The sequence below is a fragment of the Miscanthus floridulus genome, chromosome 8 (assembly GCF_019320115.1).
Source record: "Miscanthus floridulus cultivar M001 chromosome 8, ASM1932011v1, whole genome shotgun sequence".
NCBI lineage: Eukaryota > Viridiplantae > Streptophyta > Magnoliopsida > Poales > Poaceae > Miscanthus > Miscanthus floridulus.
In genome coordinates this window covers 49,650,606-49,670,908 of record NC_089587.1, presented here as the reverse complement: position 1 = coordinate 49,670,908, position 20,303 = coordinate 49,650,606, and the positions used below count along the sequence as shown (strand labels likewise).

General features: G+C 41.2%; 1 protein-coding gene across 1 annotated transcript; it reads left to right on the top strand.

Moving 5' to 3' along the window:
• Nucleotides 1-16,605: 16,605 nt before the first annotated feature.
• On the top strand, nt 16,606-20,077 carry LOC136476339 (mitochondrial pyruvate carrier 4-like). Its single transcript, XM_066474131.1, has 6 exons — nt 16,606-16,744; nt 18,127-18,248; nt 18,695-18,793; nt 18,915-18,967; nt 19,549-19,622; nt 19,711-20,077. The coding sequence occupies exons 2-6, from the start codon at nt 18,194-18,196 to the stop codon at nt 19,760-19,762; spliced, it is 333 nt and encodes a 110-aa protein (XP_066330228.1). The 5' UTR covers nt 16,606-16,744; nt 18,127-18,193; the 3' UTR covers nt 19,763-20,077.
• Nucleotides 20,078-20,303: the final 226 nt, after the last annotated feature.

The window sequence follows — 20,303 nt, the reverse complement described above, 5'->3', positions numbered from 1 at the left end:
TTCTTGGTACAAATGTACATATGTTAGAATTTCTATTTAGGAAATCATGGTCCGTTTCAGGAGTGTCCACTTGGGCAAAGCTCATATTGAATGGATGAGACGGGTGCCTCTAGTCCACTCCATAAGACGAACCAGGAAAGCAAGTTCTGCAGACAACCTAGAGAAAAGAAGAGGGACAAACTAGTGGATTATGAGTGATAGGTTTTGCTCCGGTGTATTTCTCGTGACCACCGGAGCAAAACTCATTTAAATAAGATCTTTCGTATGATTTTTTCTTTATGGTATATTGCTCGTGATGAATCTTGATTTGTGGTAGCCATGTATGTATCCTTCCAGCCTGATCCTATATTTGCACTAGTAGAGTGCATGAAGTGCATCTCTGAGGATTACCAGGCTAATCAGCTTAAGCTAGGTTAGTCGAGAGGACGACACTCAATTTATGTTGTGCATACAGTTTGTTGCATCGGAGTTTGGACAGAAGGTGGCCTGCCATTGTTGTCCTGCAACGAATGGAGCGATGACGAGGCATTAGAAGCTTGATTGGACGTCATTTTCATCCCAGGATAGATGGATTGGATTCTAATGCGGCGGCTATGAGTAGAATGGGTACATAATTGAGCACTTGATGGCATGACCAGCTATCTGACCGGACGTCTCGTGTTTGTGTCTATATATATATATATATATATATATATATATATATATATATATATATATATATATATATATATATATATATAAAACACACTCCATCTCCATGATTGCATATACTACTCTCTTTTCTATTGCAAAAACTTACTCCCTCTGTTATAGATCAATTCTTAAAGTTGTTAAGTCAAAGCTTTTTTAAAGTTTAATCAAACTTGTAGAAAAGATCTTTAAGATTTATGAGACCAAATTAGTTGCATTAGATACACCAATAAACTATATTTTCATAATGTGCATTTTATGTCACAAATATTTATATTTTTTTCTATAAATTAGGTCAATATAAAAAGTTTGACTTAACACAACTCTAGAAATTAATTTATCCAGGAATGAAAAGAGTATTGCAGAACATAGATGAGTGTCATGTAAACAAATCCGCCCTTTTTATAATAACTTTCAAGATCTCCTTAAAATAGCTCTCTAATTTAATTTTTTAAAGAGAGAAATAGAAAAAATAATGCTCCAATGGTAAACTCTCTGAAGATAAGTACTTGGTAAATCCCTCCCTCAATACATACATAAATATATGTGCGTGTTTTTCTGCAGTTGCTATCCCTCGGAACACTCCCTCCACATGGTCTTCACTCAATCCCCCTCCCATCTTCCCTCCTACCATCCGGTTATCGAGTTTTATTGAACTACTGAAAAACGAGAGCTCTATATTTTTTTTTCATTTAGCACAGTTATTGGTTTACCAAGTAATTCTTAAGGATCTTTTGGAGATGCTCTAACAGTATTTGTGTCCTGAAAACAACCTCTAGTTCGTTTGTTTGGTAAAACAAAAAAAACCTCCAACAGCTTTGTATCCAAAATCACTAAAGATAAGACCTTAGAAATCTCCATCTCGAATCATAATAAATACACATGTGCATTTCGCGCTTGCTATCCGTTTGGACGTCTCCTTCACTATGGTTTTCGATAATACTTCTGTGAGGGCGCCCGTCCAGGTGTGTCCGCGTCGGACGTGCCGATCGACCCAACATCAATGTGCGGCCACCGCTACCGAACTCGCCTCACTCGTTCACTCCCGCACCCACACACATAGTCTCTCGCTTCCTTCTCCCTTCCGTGGCTCGTGCCCCGTGCGTTACCTCGATGCGCGGCCATGGCCACCTCCCTAGCCCATGACGGCGCGCTCCCCCACCCCAATGTCCTCCTCTCCACCCCGGCGGCCTTCTCCCCCATCCCGGCGGCCCCTTCCCCCACCCCGGCACTCGATGTGGAAGCGGTGGCCACACCATGGTAGCACGCGGGCCATCTGAAAGCCTTAGTTTGGTTTTGGTTAATTGATGAAGCCTATTTAGACCAACCCTATGCTCTAAGTATGGATTTGAGATAGGTTGGTCCAATCCAAGTGATGGAGCTAGGTGGCACTCATGGATGGAGATGGCCACATGAATAATGATCATGATGATGGTGGAGACCATGGTGATGATCAAGTGCTCAAAGCTTGGAAAAGAAGAAAGAGAAAAGCAAAAAGACTCAAGGCAAAGGTATATTTGATAGGAGCTTTTTATTTTGACACTCAAGACACCAAGTGGGTGTGAGTGTGTTTAGGATAGATAGTCATACTATTAAGAGGGGTGAAACTCGTCGTGAAATGTGGTTATCAAAGTACCACTAAATGTTCTAATTCATTGCATATACATTTAGATTCTAGTGAGTGCTAACACCCTTGAAAACATTTATGAAAAGTTGCTAGCACATGTGCACAAGGTGATACACTTGGTGGTTAGCACATTTACAGCAAGGGTGAAGAAGTTGGAGTCAAGGAGGCAAAGCTTTCTATGACTGGACTCTAGCCTCAGGGAGACCGAACTCTCCCTAGGCGTGTCCGGTTAGTAGAGCAGAGAAGAGCGAGCTCTCGGTCTTCGACCGGACCCTATGGAGGTGAAGGACCAGACACGCAGGGCCTACGTCCAATCGGTGCTAACATACGCTGATGTAGGTGGTTGTGCGAGCGCAGAGAGGACCAGACCTAGGGATGTGTCCGGTCACGCTTGAACGGACGCGTTCGGTCATGTAAAACCCTCTCTGGGTGCTTACTGGAAGTGATCGGACTCCACGTTGTGGAGCGTCCGATCGTTCCTTCGATGAGTCCGATCTTTGCTAACTAACTACATGGGCGCACGTGACTAGACTCCATGCTAGTGCGTTCGATCATGACTTCATATGTTGGCACGATCATTTTGACCATTGGAATCGAACGTGCGAGGTTGAATGCGTGGGACACGTGGCAGCGGATGCGCGATCGGTGCGTCCGATCAGCACGCAGAGCTGCCACTCGTGTGCCCAATGGCTCTATTCGTTTGGGAGCTCTATAAATAGAGCTTGACCAGCTTGGGCTCACTCTCTTAGACATTTCTATTGAGAATACACCCTAGTGAGCCTCACCATTCCTCTCTCTCTCATCTTGCTTGATTGATTCATCATTTGGTGAGATTGGAGAGCATCCAAGTGCATTGATTTAAGTGATTGCATCTAGAGGCACTTGGTGATTGTGTTTCGCTATAGGATTCGCTTGTTACTCTTGGTGGTTGCTGCCACCTAGAAGGCTTGGTGCAGCGAGGATCGTCGAGCGAAGGAAGGTGCTTGTCTCTGGCTTTGATCGTGGTGATTGTGAGGGATTCTTGAGCCTTCCCCATGGGAGATCATGAAAGGCATCTTTAGTGGATTGCTCATGGCTTATGGATCCTTATCTTTTGTTGGTTGTGTGGCACCCAATTACAGGTTAGGCGTGTGATGCCTATTAGCGCGTGAACCTCCAAGTGAATGAATCGCCACAACGGGGACTAGCTTGCCAGCAAGCAAGTGAACCTCAGTAAAAAATCATTGTATCATCCTGTTTCTGAGGATTTCATTGGTATTCATTGTGATTGATTGATTGTCACTTGCCACGGTGGTATAACCCTCACTATCTCTCTTGTATTTACATTCTAGTGTAGGTAAGCTCTTTAGTGTAATTAGTTTTAAGAGCTAGCTTGTGTCTTGTTAGTTTGGTTAGTGAGGCTCTTTAGTTAGTCTTTGAGAGCTCACTAACTTAGAGAGTAGTGACTTAGCCTTTGTGTGACCTAGAGATCATAGCAACTAGAATTGTGGTTAGGAGGCTTGCATTTTTAATAGGCTAGCGCAACACTCGTTTCGCCACTTATTTGTCTAACCACTTAGCTTAAGTGTTGTTGTAGAAATTTTTAATAGGCTATTCACCCTCCTCTAGCCATTAGGACCTTTCAAGTGATATTAGAGTCATGGTCACCGTGATTTGAGGCTTAACAACCTATGGTGTCAAAATAGCTCAAATCAACAACACCAAGAAGCCACCCCAATTTGAAGGCTCAAATTATCCATATTGGAAGGCAAAGATGACCACCTATATCAAGTTAATCAATAGAAAGGTGTGGAAGGTGGTGGAGACCAAGTTTGAGGTAGCCAATCCAGAGAATCCCACCGCAGCCAAAGAAGTTTTGCTCCAAAACAATGACATTGCTCTTAGTGCCATTTATGATGCTTTGGATGAGAGGACATTTATGCAAATCAAGAACATTGAGATAGCTCATGATGCATGTAAGAAGTTGGAGGAATCATTTAAGGGCACTCAAGTGGTGAAGGGAGCCAAAGCATACATTCTCAAAGAAAAGCTTGCAAGCTAATTTAAGATGAAGGAAGATGAGAGTGTGCCGAAGATGTTTCATAGGCTCCAAGTGCTAGTCAATGATCTCAAAGCACTTGGTGAAGAAGTGAAGCACAAGGACTTCTCTCATAAGTTCTTGAGATGTTACCATCAACATCAAGATTTGGCACATTGGTCACTATTCTAATGAGGAGTGGTTTAGACACCATGACACCAAACCAAGTGTTAGGAGATGTGATGATCGATGACACATATAGATATGATGATGAGAAAGAAGAGAAGAAGAATGAGAAGAAAGATGAGAAGAAGAAGAGTGTGGCATTCAAGGCCGCATCATCATCCAAGGGCAAGGCCATGCAAGACACATCAAGTGAAGATAAATGCTTAAGATTTGAAGATGAAGATGATGAGAAGATGGCTCTCTTTGTGAAAAGATTTGGCAAGTTCATGGTGAAGAAGGGCTATTGCGCTAGAAGGAAGAAGTCATCATCAAGGAACAAGTATGAACCAAGAAGGTGCTTAAAGTGTGGTAGCAAGGATCATCTTGTTGCTCAATGCCCCTACAATAATGAAAATCATGATGATTTCAAGAAGAGCAAGAAGAAGGACAAGAAGGAGAAGAAGAAAGAAAAGAAGGACAAGATGACCTTCAAGAAGAAGGGTGGTTCATATGTGGTCACTTAGGATAGTGATGCTTCCTCAAGTGATGATGATGATAGTGATAATGACAAGACCACCAAGAATAAGGCTCTTGCAAGCATTGCTATTAATGAGAAGCCTTCCCTCTTCCACACTCCATCGACATGCTTCATGGTTAAGGCCACTAAGGTACAATCCGATGATGAGTGTGATGAAAACAACAATGAAAATGAAAGTGAAAGTGATGATGAAATAACTAAAGATAACTATTTTACATGTTAAAAGATGCTAAAGCTCATTTTGACATTAAGAGAAGGGAATGCAAAGACTTGAAAAAGGAGCTTAAAGCCCTTAAGCAAGCCTTTGATAATCTCAATGCATCTCATGAGAGGCTAGAGGAAGCCCATGAGAAGCTTGGTAAGGCTCACAAGAAGCTTGAAAAGGCTCATTCCACTCTTCTTGAGCAAAATGAGAAGGAGCATGTTGTAACATGTGACATTTGCTTAACTTGTGATATAATTGATGAATCTTTCTATAAGCCTATTGTTGTTGCTCCCACTAACCCTTCTTGTAGCACTTCCACTTCTACCTCATCTAGTAGTGATGGATTCACTTGTGATGCCTCACTAATGGTTGAGAATGAGACCTTAAAGAAGCAGGTCAATGAGCTCACTCGCGCCTTAGGCAATGCCTATGGTGGTGAGACCCACTTGCTAAAGTGCTTGGGTAGCCATAGGTTTTCTCTCAACAAAGAAGGATTAGGCTATATCCTTAAGAAAGCCAAGGTGGCCTTTGTTCCTCACAACACTAGTTTTATAAAGAACAATGGTCGGTTTTGCAATAGATGCAAGCAAGTTGGGCATGTAGAGCAATATTGCAAGAACAAGAACAAGAACAAGAACACTAATGTATCATCAATTAAGTTTGATTCTTGTTATTTGCTTACCAAGGGTGTTAATAGGGTGCATGCTAAGTTTATTGATACTCCAATTGTGGGCTCAAAGAAGAAAGCCATTTGGGAGCCAAAAAGCTTAGTCACTAACCTTTAAGGACCCAAGCAAGTTTAGGTACCTAAAAAGAATTGATCTTCTTTTGTAGGTCAATTATAAAGCCAGAGAAAGGCATTGGGTTCTTGATAGTGGGTGCACTCAACACATGACTGGTGATGCAAGAATATTCAATTCAATCAACACTAATGACAATGATGGTTATGATAGTCTTACATTTGGTGATAATGGTAAAGGCAAGGTCAAGGGCTTGGTAAGATTATAATATCCAATGACATGAGCATTTCTAATGTGTTGCTAGTAGAGAGCTTGAACTTCAATTTGCTATCCGTGGCTCAATTGTGTGATCTTAGATTTAAGTGTATATTTGGAGTAGATGATGTAGAGATCATAAGCGTAGATGGCTCTAATTTGATCTTCAAAGGCTTTAGATATGAGAATCTATACTTGGTTGATTTCAATGCTAGTGAAACTTAATTGTCAACATGCTTGTTCACTAAGTCTAGCATAGGTTGGTTATGGCATAGAAGGCTTGGTCATGTTGGAATGAAATAATTAAATAGATTGATTAAGCATGATCTAGTTAGAGGCTTAAAAGATGTGGTATTTGAGAAAGATAAGCTTTGTAGCTCTTGTCAAGCCAGAAAACAAGTTGAAAACACCCATCCTAAGAAGGGCATGATGAGTACTAGCAAGGCATTTGAGTTGTTGTGCATGGATTTGTTTGGGCCAACACAATATACTAGCATCGGTGGAATCAAATATGGCTTTGTGATAGTGGATGACTACACTAGATACACATGGGTATTCTTTCTAGTGGACAAGAATGATGTGTTTGCAACTTTTAAATCATTTATCAAGGGCATTCACAATGAGTTTGAAATAACCATCAAGAGAGTTAGAAGTGACAATGTTAGTGAGTTCAAAAATACTAGAATTGATGAATTGTGTGATAATTTTGGAATTAGACATCAATTCTCGACCAAGTACACTCCACAATCAAATGGTCTTGTTGAGAGGAAGAATAGAACACTTATTGATATGGCAAGTTTTATGCTTAGTGAGTATAATGTGAGTCAATCTTTTTGGGCCGAAGCAATCAACGTGGCTTGCTAATATAGCAACCGCCTCTATTGTCACCCATTAAAAGAGAAGACACCTTATGAGCTCTTAAATGGTAGAAAGCCCAACATTGCATATTTTTTAGTGTTTGGTTGCAAATGCTACATATTGAAGAAAGGCACTAGATTGAGCAAGCTTGACAAGAAGTGTGATGAAGGATTCTTGCTTGGATACTCAACCACTAGCAAAGCATATAGAGTTTAGAATTCGACAAGTGGTACTCTTGAGGAGGTTCATGATGTTGAATTTGATGAAACCAAGGGTCCCCAATATGAGAATGAGAATCTTGATGATGTTAGAGGCAACTTTCAAATACCATAAAGAATATGGATGTTGGTGATCTAAGGCCTAGACAAGTGATAGATGAAGAACATGATCAAGTGCAAGTGCTCTCTAACTCAAATGTGCAAGATGATACAAATCAGGCAAGTACAAGTGGCTAGTACATCATCTCAACCGAATGATCAAGCAAGTGCAAGCAATGTTCCAATCCTCTAACCAACCAATATAGCAAGAGATCATCCATTGGACACTATAATTAGAGATATTTCTAGAGGTGTACAAAGAAGATCAAGATTGACTTTATTTTGTGAGCATTTCTCATTTGTATCATCCATTGAACCGAAAAAGATAGAAGAAGCATTGAAGGATGTTGTTTGGGTCAATGCTATGCATGAAGAGTTGAACAATTTCAATAGAAATCAAGTACGGAAGTTAGTTGAGAGACCAAAGGGACACAATGTGATTAGAACCAAATGGGTCTATAGAAACAAGCAAGATCAAGATGGGATAGTAATAAGGAACAAAGCAAGATTGGTAGCACAAGGTTACACTCAAGTAGAGGGTCTTGACTTTGGAGAAACATATGCCCTAGTTGCTATATTGGAAGCAATTAGAATCTTGCTAGCCTATGCTTGCGTCCACAACATAAAGCTCTATCAAATGGATGTCAAGAGTGCATTTCTAAATGGCTACATCAATAAAGAAGTATATGTTGAGCAACCTCCCAGTTTTGAAGATGATAAGAAGCACAACCATGTGTACAAATTGAAGAAGGCATTATATGGATTGAAACAAGCACCTAGAGCATGGTATGAGAGGTTGAGGGACTTCCTACTCTCAAAAGGGTTCATTATGGGCAAGGTTGACACCATACTTTTCACCAAGAAGATTGAAAAGGATTTGTTTGTGTTGCAAAACTATGTTGATGACATTATCTTTGGATTAACCAATCAAGACTTTTGTAAAGACTTTGGAAAGATGATGGCTAATGAGTTTGAGATGTCCATGATTGGAGAGTTGAGTTACTTCCTTGGTCTTCAAATCAAGCAATTGAAGAATGGTACATTTGTGAGTCAAGGCAAGTACATCAAAGACATGCTCAAGAAGTTTGGCATGAATGAAGCAAAAGCCATTAGTACACCAATGGGAACAAATGGCAATTTGTATAGTGATGCAAGTGGCAACATGGTAGATCAAAAATTATATCGGTCTATGATTGGAAGCCTACTCTATGTGATCGCATCAAGGCCGGATGTCATGTTTAGTGTATGCATGTGTGTAATATTTCAAGCCTCACCAAGAGAAAGTCATTTGAAGGCAACAAAGAGAATATTGAGGTACTTGAAGCATGTACAAAATATTAGTTTGTGGTATCCCAAAGGAGCAAAGTTTGAGCTAGTTGGTTACTTCGACTCGGATTATGCGGGATGCAAGGTTGAAAGGAAGAGCACCTCGAGCACTTATCAATTCTTTTGTAGTCATCAAAGAAGCAAAATAGTGTTGCATTATCAACCGCCGAAGCCGAATACATATTCGCCTGTAGTTGTTGTGCACAAATTCTTTGGATGGAGGCCGCCTTGAATGACTTTAGAATCAAGTTCAAGAAAGTGCCATTGCTATGTGACAATGAGAGTGCAATCAAGTTAACCAACAATCCGGTTCAACATGAAAGAACAAAGCACATTGATGTCCGCCACCATTTCATAAGAGATCATCAACAAAAAAGGGACATTTCAATTGAGAGTATAGGCACCGAAGATCAACTTGATGATATATTCACCAAGCCATTGTATGAAAAAATATTTTTCAAGCTAAGGAATGAGTTGAACATATTGGATTTTTCAAATATGTGTTGATGCACCCCCACTTATATGACATGCCTCTCCTTCTAGGAACCAAGGTAAAAGTTGATTGGCTTGGCATACATTCTTTGCTAAGGACATATTTAGTGCATCTAGTCATTCCTCATGTCTTATAGCCTCATTCATGAAAATCAAATGAATTTGATGCTTGTATGGTACCACTATTGCTTCTATGCTTGACTTGATCTAGTGGTAGCATATGACATGTTTGTGGACTTATGAACCTAGTGTTTGATCTAAAAAATGAGCTATAAATATTTAACTCAATATGGTACAAGAGAACCCTTTTTTGAAGGTGTGAAGAAGTTTGTCCTTAGATCAAACTGAGTTAAATATCTTTGGCAAGTGTTCTAGATTGGACCAAATTTAGGAAAATAATCCTCACCTCATTGATTGACATTGATAATCTTAACCTATCTAAAATTGAACATTTGTGGTCATTGATGATAAAGGGGGAGAAGTAATGCACAAAGATATGAGAAAGTAAGGGGATCGACTAAAATTTTGAGCACACAAGTATGGGGAGCAAACACATAAACTTGATTGATGCATTTGAATGTACATTTTATATGTTTGCTTGCATGGAACAAGTTTTAAATTAAAAATTCCATGCTTGTGTGGTGTATGCTAGTTGTAGATTTGGTGATAAAATGAAAAACTAGCATGTATAGGTTGGTAACTAGACTTGTGTTTATATTATGGAAACTAGACCCTTGCTTCTAATGTTGATCTCACGGGGTATTCTAGTTTTTTTGTGAATGTCTAGTTACTAATGGTGCTAAGGATGGTATATTGGTGCACTCCAATTGGTATCACGTTTCAAAGGTCCATCTCTTATACCTTAGCATCATTTGATAGACATTACTCTCCCATAACTCAAATCTATGCATATGTACAAGCTTCAATTCAAACTCTTAGCACATATGTAGGGGAGCTAATGCTACCATTTGGAGTTCATGAAACTTATCCATATCCTTTTACACATGGTAAATATGCTTGGGCAAGCAACATGGATTCAAATGAATTTCAATTCATATCTTTGTGAAAGGGTTGTCATCAATTACCAAAAAGGTGGAGATTAAAAGCTCTAGTTTGGTTTTGGTGAATTGATGAAACCCTATGTGCTAACCTAGTTTATTAAAGCGATTATGAGATAGGTGGCACATTCTAAGTGGTGAAGCAAATGAAGATCATGATGTGGACATGATGATCGTGCTTGGACTTGGAAAAGAAGAAAGAGAAAAACAAAAAGCTCAAAGCAAAGATGATTCTTGATAGGAGTTTTTTGGTTTAGTGATCGAGACACTTAGCGAGTGTGGTCATATTTAGGATCGATAGCCATACTATTAAGAGGGGTAAAACTCATATCGAAATACGGTTGTCAAAGTGCCACTAGATGCTCTAACTCATTGTATATGCATTTAGAATCTAGTGGAGTGCTAACACCCTTGAAAATGTTTGTGAAAATATGCTAACACACATGCACAAGGTGATACACTTAGTGGTTGGCACATTTGAGCAAGGGTGGAGAAGTTGATGAAGTGGAGGAGTTGATTTTCACTGAAAATTAGTGATCGAACGCAGGTCGCTAAGTGACTAGACTCGGGGTCCTCAGTGTCTGGTCATTTATAAAATAAGGTGGCACTCTCTGTCTTTGTCTGCCATGTGACCAGACGTGGGATCATATTATGACCTGACGCGTGGAGCGCGCATCCGGTCACTTTGACCGGCACATCCGGTCACCTTGAAACTAGTGAAGTGAGGAGCCCAACGGCTCTATTAGTGGGGGGGCTCTTAATTTAAGCCCCATGGCTGGCTTAAGCTCACTCTCTTGGCCATTTGCATTGACATAGCAACCTTGTGAGCTTAGCCAAAGCCCTCCCACTCATCTCCATCATTGATTCATTATCTTTGTGAGATTAGGAGAGCATCCAAGTGCATTGCTTGAGTGATTGCATCTAGAGACACTTGGTGTTTGTGTTACGTTGTGGGATTCACTTGTTACTCTTAGTGGTTGCCGCCACTTAGATGGCTTGGTGCAGTGAGGATCATTAAGCAGAGGAAGGTGCTTGTCTCCGGCTCTGATCATGGTGATTGTGAGGGGTTCTTGACTTTTCCCCGATGAAGAGCCAAAAGGTACTCTAGTGGATTGCTCATAGCTTGTGTTATCTTTATCTTGTGTTGGTTGTGCGGCACCAGGTTGTGGGTTTGGCGTGTGACGCCAATTAGCGCGTGAACCTTCAAGTGAGTGTATCACCACAACGAGGACTAGCTTGTCAGCAATCAAGTGAACCTTGGTAAAAAATTATTGTGTCATCATTTGATTCCGAGGTAATTGGTCTTCATTGGCATTCACTCTTTGTGATTGATTGGCTCCATTGGTGATTGGCTCATTCCTCTACACGGTAGTATAACACTCCATCCTTCCCGTGTATTGCATTTCTTAGTGTAGCTTGGCCCTTTAATGTAGCTAGTTTTGAGGGCAAGCAAGAGTCGATCTAGTTTGGCTAGTGAGGCTCTTTAGTTAGTCTTTGAGAGCTCACTAGCTTAGAGTAGTGACTTAGTCTTGTATGCTTAAAGACAATAGCAACTAGAATTGTGGTAGGTGGCTTGCTTTTTTAGTAGGCTAGTGCAACACTCGCTTCACCGTTTAATTGTCTAACACCTTTACTAAGTGTTGTTGTAGAAAAATTCAATTGACTATTCACCCTCCTCTAACCATTAGAACCTTTCAAGTGGTATCAGAGCTGTGGTCACCTTGATTTGAAGCCTTTTCTCTATGTGCCGTTATGAAAGATGCTCTATTCCTACAGGCCATTAAAAAGTTCAAATAGACCCTGGTGCAATGACGCTAAACACTTTTGTCCAACACGCTATTCCGTCTCCATTCTATTAGGTTTTGATTGTTTGGTAGCTCTTACATGTGGGACCGAGCAGGAAAAATGTCCATGTTGCCCTTTTAGTCATGGGTATATATGGAGGTTGTGTTGACCGATATTGATCGGCATCTCCCTCAGTCTCTCGCTCTCTATTCTCGCTTGACTCCTCTCTCTCATTCCCTAACCCTAGCAGCGGTGAAACCCTAGTGGCAGCGGATCTGGTGGCGGAGGCTGTAGCGATGGCTAGGAGAGAAGACGATGAATCCCCCGTGCTTGTGGCAGCACATGGGATAGTGGAGCATGGATTTGACCATGGATCTAGAGGATAGGCGTCGCATGGTGGGGAACAAGGGCATGGGCGAGCGACCGGATTAGCTTCCGGACGGGTGAGTTCACTGCTTCCCCCCTTGGTTTCATGGTCTTAGGTCACCTTGACTGTCTCAATTTGGCTATTTTTGATTGATGTATTGCTATTTAGTGCCCTGCGCTTGTGCCCCATGTTTGTAATGTTGATTGCGTGCTCCTTGTTCATCTGTAGGATGGACACAGAAAGTAGCTTCAACTTAGAAATCCGGATTGTTGCTCCTAATTCTCGTGCGTGGTGGTTTTCATTGAACAAAGTGGTGGATGCTGACCGCACTAACTTCACAGACCTGGTTGCTAAAGTTGTCGACAAATATCCTCATGACTACGGTGACATAGTGAGATTGTTTTATTTCTACATGGATAGTAAAGTGAACATCCAAGTCTACACTAACCAAGATTTGATTGAAATGTTTGCAAAACATAAGGCTTCCAAATGCTGCTTGTTGACTATTGCATATCATAGCCCAAGTAGTGAGCCCCCTGTGATTCCTGATTGGGATTCTAGTAGCACTGTGAACTCTATTGAACCCCCATTCACCCCTTCAATTGCTTGTCCAAGCTTAGCAGAACCAAGCCATGCCACACACACTCAATCTGTTGAACCTAAATACCTGGCTAACCCAAACCCAATAAATGAGCATGTGGGTGTTGATGAGGAAGGGTTGTATATTGACCTTGGTCCCCAACATCTCCCACCTCTTCCCAATCTTCAGAGCCAAGGTGGGAGTAAAGAAAGGGAAGATGAGAGTTTTGGTGCTGATGAATCCTCTGAGACAGTCTCTGATGATGAAGTAGAAAACATAGATGATATGGTTAAAGATAGGGAGCCTGAACATATGCCTGATGTTGATTATGACAAGAAGGACCCTCCTATGTCAGTAGGCATAGTGTATTTAGACATGGATGCTTTTAAGATTGCTTTTGCTACTCATGCTATTAAACATGAGTTCAACTATGACATTGAGAAGAGTGATATAGGGAGGTATAGGGTGAACTGCTAACAGCAGAGTGAGGGCTGTAGGTGGAGACTTCATGCCTCAACTCTTAGGGATGGACACACTATTAAGGTAATGTGTTAGTACATTGGTTTCATTGACTGCTCCCTATTTTTCTTGCATTGTGTGGCTTGTAATAAGTGCATTACTTGACAGTTTTGCAGGTGAAAAGGAACCCCTACCCTCATGAGTGTCAGAGCACTAGGAGGCAAGGAATCTGTGTAGGGGTAACACAATTCTAGATGTGCAGTCAGGTGATTGATTGGCTAAAGGAAGATGGAACTCTAGGTGCAACAAAACTACAAAGGAGGTTGAAGGATGCACACAAAATTGTGGTGCCCTACAAGAGAGTGTACAAAGGTAAAAATCTTGACATGGATAAGATTTATGGGCCTTGGGACAAAAGTTTTGATAACCTGTATAGGCTTAAGGCCTAGTTAGAAGAATCAAGTCCTGGATCATTTTTTGTCATTGATAATCACACCATCAACAATAAGATCAGGTTCAATAGGCTATTTTTTGCACTGAAACCATGTGTTGATGGATTTCTTAGAGGCTGTAGACCATATCTTGTAGTAGATAGCACATTTTTAACTAGAAGGTTTAGGGGGAAGTTGTGCATTGCTTGTGCAGTAGATGAGCACAACTAGATGTATCCAGTAGCTGTTGGTGTAATTGACTCAAAAACCAATGAGAATTGGGTGTGGTTCATGTAGAGGTTGAAGGAAGCAATAGGCACCCTAGAGGGCCTAACATTCCACAAGGTCACAAGTGGAGGAGCAAAGTAACTGCAAACCATAGTCTAAGGTGCCCTTGATGTAGCGGAGAACACGCTTAATCAAGGCAAGATGTGGCTCACGAGGATCATGCATATAGAGACAAATCTGTTGCACGGCATAGGAGATATCGGGGCGAGTAAAAGTGAGGTATTGTAATGCACTAGTGAGAGCCCGGTAATCAGTGGCAGATAGATTAGGGTAACATTTGCAACCAAAAACATGAAGATGATGATAGGAAGGAAGAGCACCGTATAGACCAAAGTAAATTTAGTGTTTTGGTTGGATGACGGTTGAGAAGATAAGTGACAGTCAATATAATATCGTCAACATAAAGAAGCAAGTATGCCATGTCGGAACCATGCCGAAGAATAAAAGAGAGAGGTATCCGACTTTGCTTCCAAAAATCCAATAGAGGGAATAAAGGAAGCAAACCTGTCGTACCAAGCTCGGGGCGCCTGTTTTAAACTATAGAGTGACTTATTAAGGCGGCCCACATGGTCAGGCTTGGAAGAATCAATGAACTCAGATGGTTGTGCACAATAAACTGTTTCTTCCAAAGTGCCGTGAAGAAAAGCATTCTTGACATTTAACTGATGGACCGCACAGTTGTGAGAGAGAATTGTGCAGATAGTGGTGGGCTTCACAATAATTGAAGAATAATTAGAGGAATAACTCAACTCACTTTCCATTAATCTCATGTGGATTTATATAGAGAGTACAATGGAATACAAAGAGATGAAAAATAAAGAGACTACAACTCTACAACTTTTAATATGCTAACAATTACTAACAAATCCGTGTGTTACAACTGCAACGTACAATTTGCTAACGTGGTGCTCATGAGTCACGCCAATAATAATGAGCTATCAATTCTTTGTGCATTTAATTGAGCTTGACCCAACATTGAATCAAATAATCCCTCCTTCCACGAAAGAATGCAAGTATGATATCAATGTCAGTCAATCCGGCTCAAGTTTGACAAAGTTTATATTAAATAGTATTAATATTTATGCCTCTAAATAAATTTATTATGAAAATATATTCTATAAATAATCTAATGGTGTTTATTTTATATCATGAGTGTATGTACTTTTTCATATAAATTTAGTCAAAGTTCATACCGTTTGACTCCTGGAAAAGTGAAAATTGCATTCTTTTGTGGACGGAGCGAGTAAGTTCTCATGCCCACAATAATTGTTAGTGCGATAAAAGATTGAATTTGTATGGAAAATTGACATGAGATTGATTCAACTTAAGCAAGTGGTTGTTATGTGCACATATTGTGAGTCTAAAAAGGTGGCAAGGAGCTATATGCCCGCACGCGTGATGTGGCATGAACTTGCATGGACAAACGATCCATGACATGAGTGGTTCACCGGCGATGAAGATTTTGCAGCTCCAAACTCAAAGCAAGAAGGGTGAGACTAGGGGACGGACAGGGCTGGAGCCAGAAATTGCTGATACGAGGGGTCAAGTGCTATAAGACATATTATTAGGGAGGACAAATCAATATTTTTTCACTGAATTATATAACAAAATATTATGTGCAAAAGAAAAGGTCATCTAGCATAGAGGATGCTTCCTCCCTCCACCCCTGGAACAGAAGAGGAGTAAAAGAACGAATGAAAGGGGGAGTGATAGATGGAAGAAAGAAATTTTAACACTTGAATATTTAGATATAGAGTGTAGAAGAAGTTCTTGGAGATACTTTATCCGCTGTGGTCAGTGGGCCGGTGACGAATTGTAATGCGGCGGCTTATCTCAGTGCTAAACAAACTTGGATGCGTAGACAATGGTGCTACTGCCTTAAGCCAGCAGTAACCTAGCTCCTTGTATAATCACCTGCGTTAGCCATCCCTGATTAGAGTAGTATAAGCGCACTTTTCCTTACTTTTGTGAAGTTGAATACAAATTTATATGAACTTAGAACAGGTGCTCTTGTCTATTTTTGGTTAATTATTTCATTAGCAGTAGGTGCCTAGAATCGCCTTGGACGAACCTAGATCTTTGAAACTAAAGAAGTTGCTGTAAATAAATCCAGAAAACACAAACAATTATTTTTTTTATTTTTTTATTTTTTTGGACAAAGGCAGCAGGCTAGAATTGCACGCTCTCATGGACAGAGGGCGTAATCAAATAGAGTGACAGAAGGAAACTGGCAACCGTGTCCTGTTGGTCAATTCATCAAAAAGCCAAACAAACTCTTTCCGTCACTTGGGCCGCCGGGATCCGTCTCGTCCGTCCTTTAGCCCATCCAACGGCTGATGCGTAAGGAGGAGGGGTCACGGCATATTATACAGGTGGGCCCCACTGCCTCTCACCCTCAACAACCCCACCCCCACCGCGTCCCCAGCGCCAGCAGAGTAGTAAGTAGATCGATTCCCGAGGGAGACGAGCGCCGCCGCCCCTGACCGAGCCAGAGGCCCCCTCCTAGCTGACTCGGCTCCTCCGCCGTCGCCGGAGGCGAAGCAAGCGTAAAGCAGCCCACCCTTCCTCTCCTCTCCTCTCCCTCCCCATGCGCTGTTATGTTCTGTATCGGGTTGGGCGCCGCCGCCTGCGCCGATCGTTCCGGTGTTTGTGTCTTCTGTCTGTGGGTTCGATTGTTCCTCTGAGCGCCGCCGACCGAGCCCTAATCCTAGCTCCTGCTGGGATGAACGGGCTGAGGTGGGGTTCCGAGCGCCCCCAGCCCGGGGTGGAATTGTGGTCCGGTTGTTGCGGTAGCAGCTTGTTTCCCCCCAACATTTCTGGTACCTGATCGGTAGGTATGCAGGGTGCCGATCCGAATTGCGGCCTGGCCGTGGGCAAAGCACTGGACCCGCAGTATCTGCTGCTGCTGCCATTTTCTTGCCCGGCGTTTGTTGCTTGCGCCTTGACTTGTTTGTAAAATTAACATGATATTGCCCCTTGCCCGCCCGGGCAGTTCTGCTCGTACTCCATCGTCAGAGGCGACAGGTAGTTTGACTCTGGCGCTACGGTGAAGAACAGTGATTTTGTAGTCACTGTTCATGGGACTGCTGTACTTGGTTGGATGGTTTGCAGGATTGAATTGAGCTAGGATGGCTATCCGTACTAGTTTCCTTCTCGATTGATGGAATGATCAATCTAATTTTCAGTGTGTTACTCTGTGGGCCGTGCTTGTTCGAAACATATATTCCATACGAAGTTTCTACTTGCTTCTCTGAAAAAGTAAAGCGTTGAAAAAGTAAAGCAATGTCAAAAGGTGTAAAAAAAGTGAAAAACTTGTTGGTTCTTGTAGGTGGTATTTGATGGTGATTGGCATGATGACATTGGGATATGGTTCTGGGTTCTTGTATCCTGATATTTCGATATTTGGCTGTTGCTGCCGCCGGCTGCAGAAGCAAAATACTGTAGAACTATTAAACAGTAGAATGAATTTCGCAGCAGCAGCACTGTGGAGAAGCCAAACAAACATGCCCATTGTAGGGTGCCATTAAAATTGATGAATTTGACCTCTCTATACCTATTAAACAGTAGAATGAATTTCGCAGCAGCAGCACTGTGGAGAAGCCAAACAAACATGCCCATTGTAGGGTGCCATTAAAATTGATGAATTTGACCTCCCTATACCTATTAAACAGTATAATTTCGCAGCAGCAGCGCTGTGGAGAAGCCAAACAAACATGCCCATTGTAGGGTGCCATTAAAATTGATGAATTTGACCTCCCTATACCTATTACCAGTTTGTATGACTGCAAAACTGTTGTACTGTCATGTTCTGGATATGTTTTCTCTATGCCCGTAACTCCGTTTATTGGTCCCTTCGGTGTCATCTCTACTTTTTTGTTGAATGATGAATGAATGGCTCACAAACATCATTTGGTTTTCTTGCTTGTAGGGGGACCACAGAAGCATTAGCTGGGTGAACTCACTCAAAAGGGGCAGGGAATAGTGCGCTAGTTTGAATGGCTGCTACAAAGCTTCAGGCCTTTTGGAACCACCCTGCTGGTCCCAAAACCAGTTAGTTGTTTTCTGGACTTTAATCTTTCTCTACTTTTCTTCGTTAACAGTGAACAAAAGCATCCCTCATTGCTGTTCATGGCCATCACCATCTTGCACGATGACAAGCTGTCTAGAGACTGGCAATGGCCATCACCATCTTGCACAGTGACAAGCTGTATAAAGACTGGCAATGGCCATCACCATCTTGCACAGTGATGTCTTCTTAGCTTGTGCTTATTTCAATATATCAAATTATGCATGATCTGCATTCCTGATAGTATTTGTTATCACACTGTGCTCTAGATGGGAAATGTAATTTTGCTTTGTACTGCAGAAATGCAAAGCATGATCCAATAAAAATGCCCACACTTATTTGCATTCATTTGTCAATAATAATGTGATGCATGGCGCACTTAACAAATTATCCCCACAACCTCTAACTTCAAAGCTGACCTTCATTGCAGTTCATTTCTGGGCGCCAACATTCAAATGGGGTATCAGCATTGCCAACATAGCCGACTTTGCTAAGCCGCCTGAAAAGATATCTTACCCTCAGCAAGTTGGTAAGGCTAAGCTACCCAATCAGATTAAGTTGTATCCCTGCATTTCAGATAATATATGGACATTAGTTAAAGTGCATTATTGTATAATTCTGGTATGCTTACTCTTTTGCATGATGATCAGCTGTTGCATGCACCGGACTCATTTGGTCAAGGTACAGCTTGGTTATCACACCGGTAAGCCATCAGTTTGTGGTACTTGTCCATTGGTTCTATAGTTGTCCACTGAAATATACAAGGTGATATGGGCTGTATTTGATCTTAACTTGACCTTTCTTGCTGCAAATATATTGGTTCTTCTATTAATCTTCTCATGGTGTATTTTCTAATAAGTGTTGATATTCATTTGCTTGTATAGTTTATGCTTTGATACTTCTGTCTTCTCCTTCACACATGTTCCACAAGACTTGTCATCTCAGAGAAGAACAAGTTCTTGTTCTGATGTTTTTGGACTCTACATACAACAAAACATTTTAACCATACTGATTATCTATATAAATTTTTTTGTTCTTAGGAGTTTGGATTCTTAATAGACAATAAAAAAAATCACTTTACTGATTATTTCTATGACTTTGAAATGAGCTCATGGTTTCACAGCGAAATTATGCATGCATTGTGTTTTTCATAGCGGAGATAGTATTGACGTCCTTACATCTGGTTTTCCCATTTGATTGCCTGATATGTTAATTGCTGAGATAGTAGCCTTGGTATGTTAATTGGTGCTTACCTGATTGCCATGGAATGTTATCTTGTTGCAGAGAAACTTGAACCTTTTCAGTGTTAACGTTGCAATGGCGGGTACAGGCCTGTATCAGCTTTCACGGAAGATAAGGTTTGTCCCAAAGCCAAGCCAGGGAGTGTCATGTTGTTGTTGATATGTTGAGTGAAGAACATGATTTACTTATCGATCTCCTTTACAGGCAAGATTACTTCTCTGATGAGAAGGATGCTGCTCCACAACTGGAAGCATAGATAATGACAGCAGACAAAGAATAACGGATTGGGAAGTCTGCAGCCTAGGAGTCTACTCTTGATTTTTTTTTTCTGGGCAGGCAAAGAATAAAAGATGGGTCCTGTTTGTTTTCCTGTTATTCTGAAATCATGAGCAGGTCAATGTGAAAAGCTTCTGCCAAAAAAGAAAACCCATGAAGTACTCTTTTGTGCATTTTTTGTGGGAACAAGCCATGCAAGCACATGGTTTATCTGTTATCCTTTTGTCCACTCAATCTCTTATTTGCGAACTCTAAATTGTTTGCCAAGCTGATTGATCATAACCCAGTGTTCAGAGATGTCAGTGTCCTTCACCATCCTCATTTTGTTAGGATCATGATGAAGCTGATTTGTTATCCCTGGAGAGTGAGAGCGTTCAACAACTGAAGAAACAATTCCTTTTCTATTCCAGGTAGTGGTTGTAGACACCTCTCATGCCGTATTTCATTTGGCACCAATTGGAGCCATTTGGTTTGTATTATCACTTTATCAGCCGGTCATTTCAGTTGCAGTGGATATAGGC

What these genes read in the sequence shown, in the direction of transcription:
- LOC136476339 (XM_066474131.1), top strand. Translation starts at nt 18,194, where the DNA reads ATGGCTGCTACAAAGCTTCAGGCCTTTTGGAACCACCCTGCTGGTCCC. An exon ending in ATCTTACCCTCAGCAAGTTG is followed by an intron (nt 18,794 to 18,914) that starts GTAAGGCTAAGC and finishes CATGATGATCAG; the next exon opens with CTGTTGCATGCACCGGACTC. An exon ending in ACAGCTTGGTTATCACACCG is followed by an intron (nt 18,968 to 19,548) that starts GTAAGCCATCAG and finishes ATCTTGTTGCAG; the next exon opens with AGAAACTTGAACCTTTTCAG.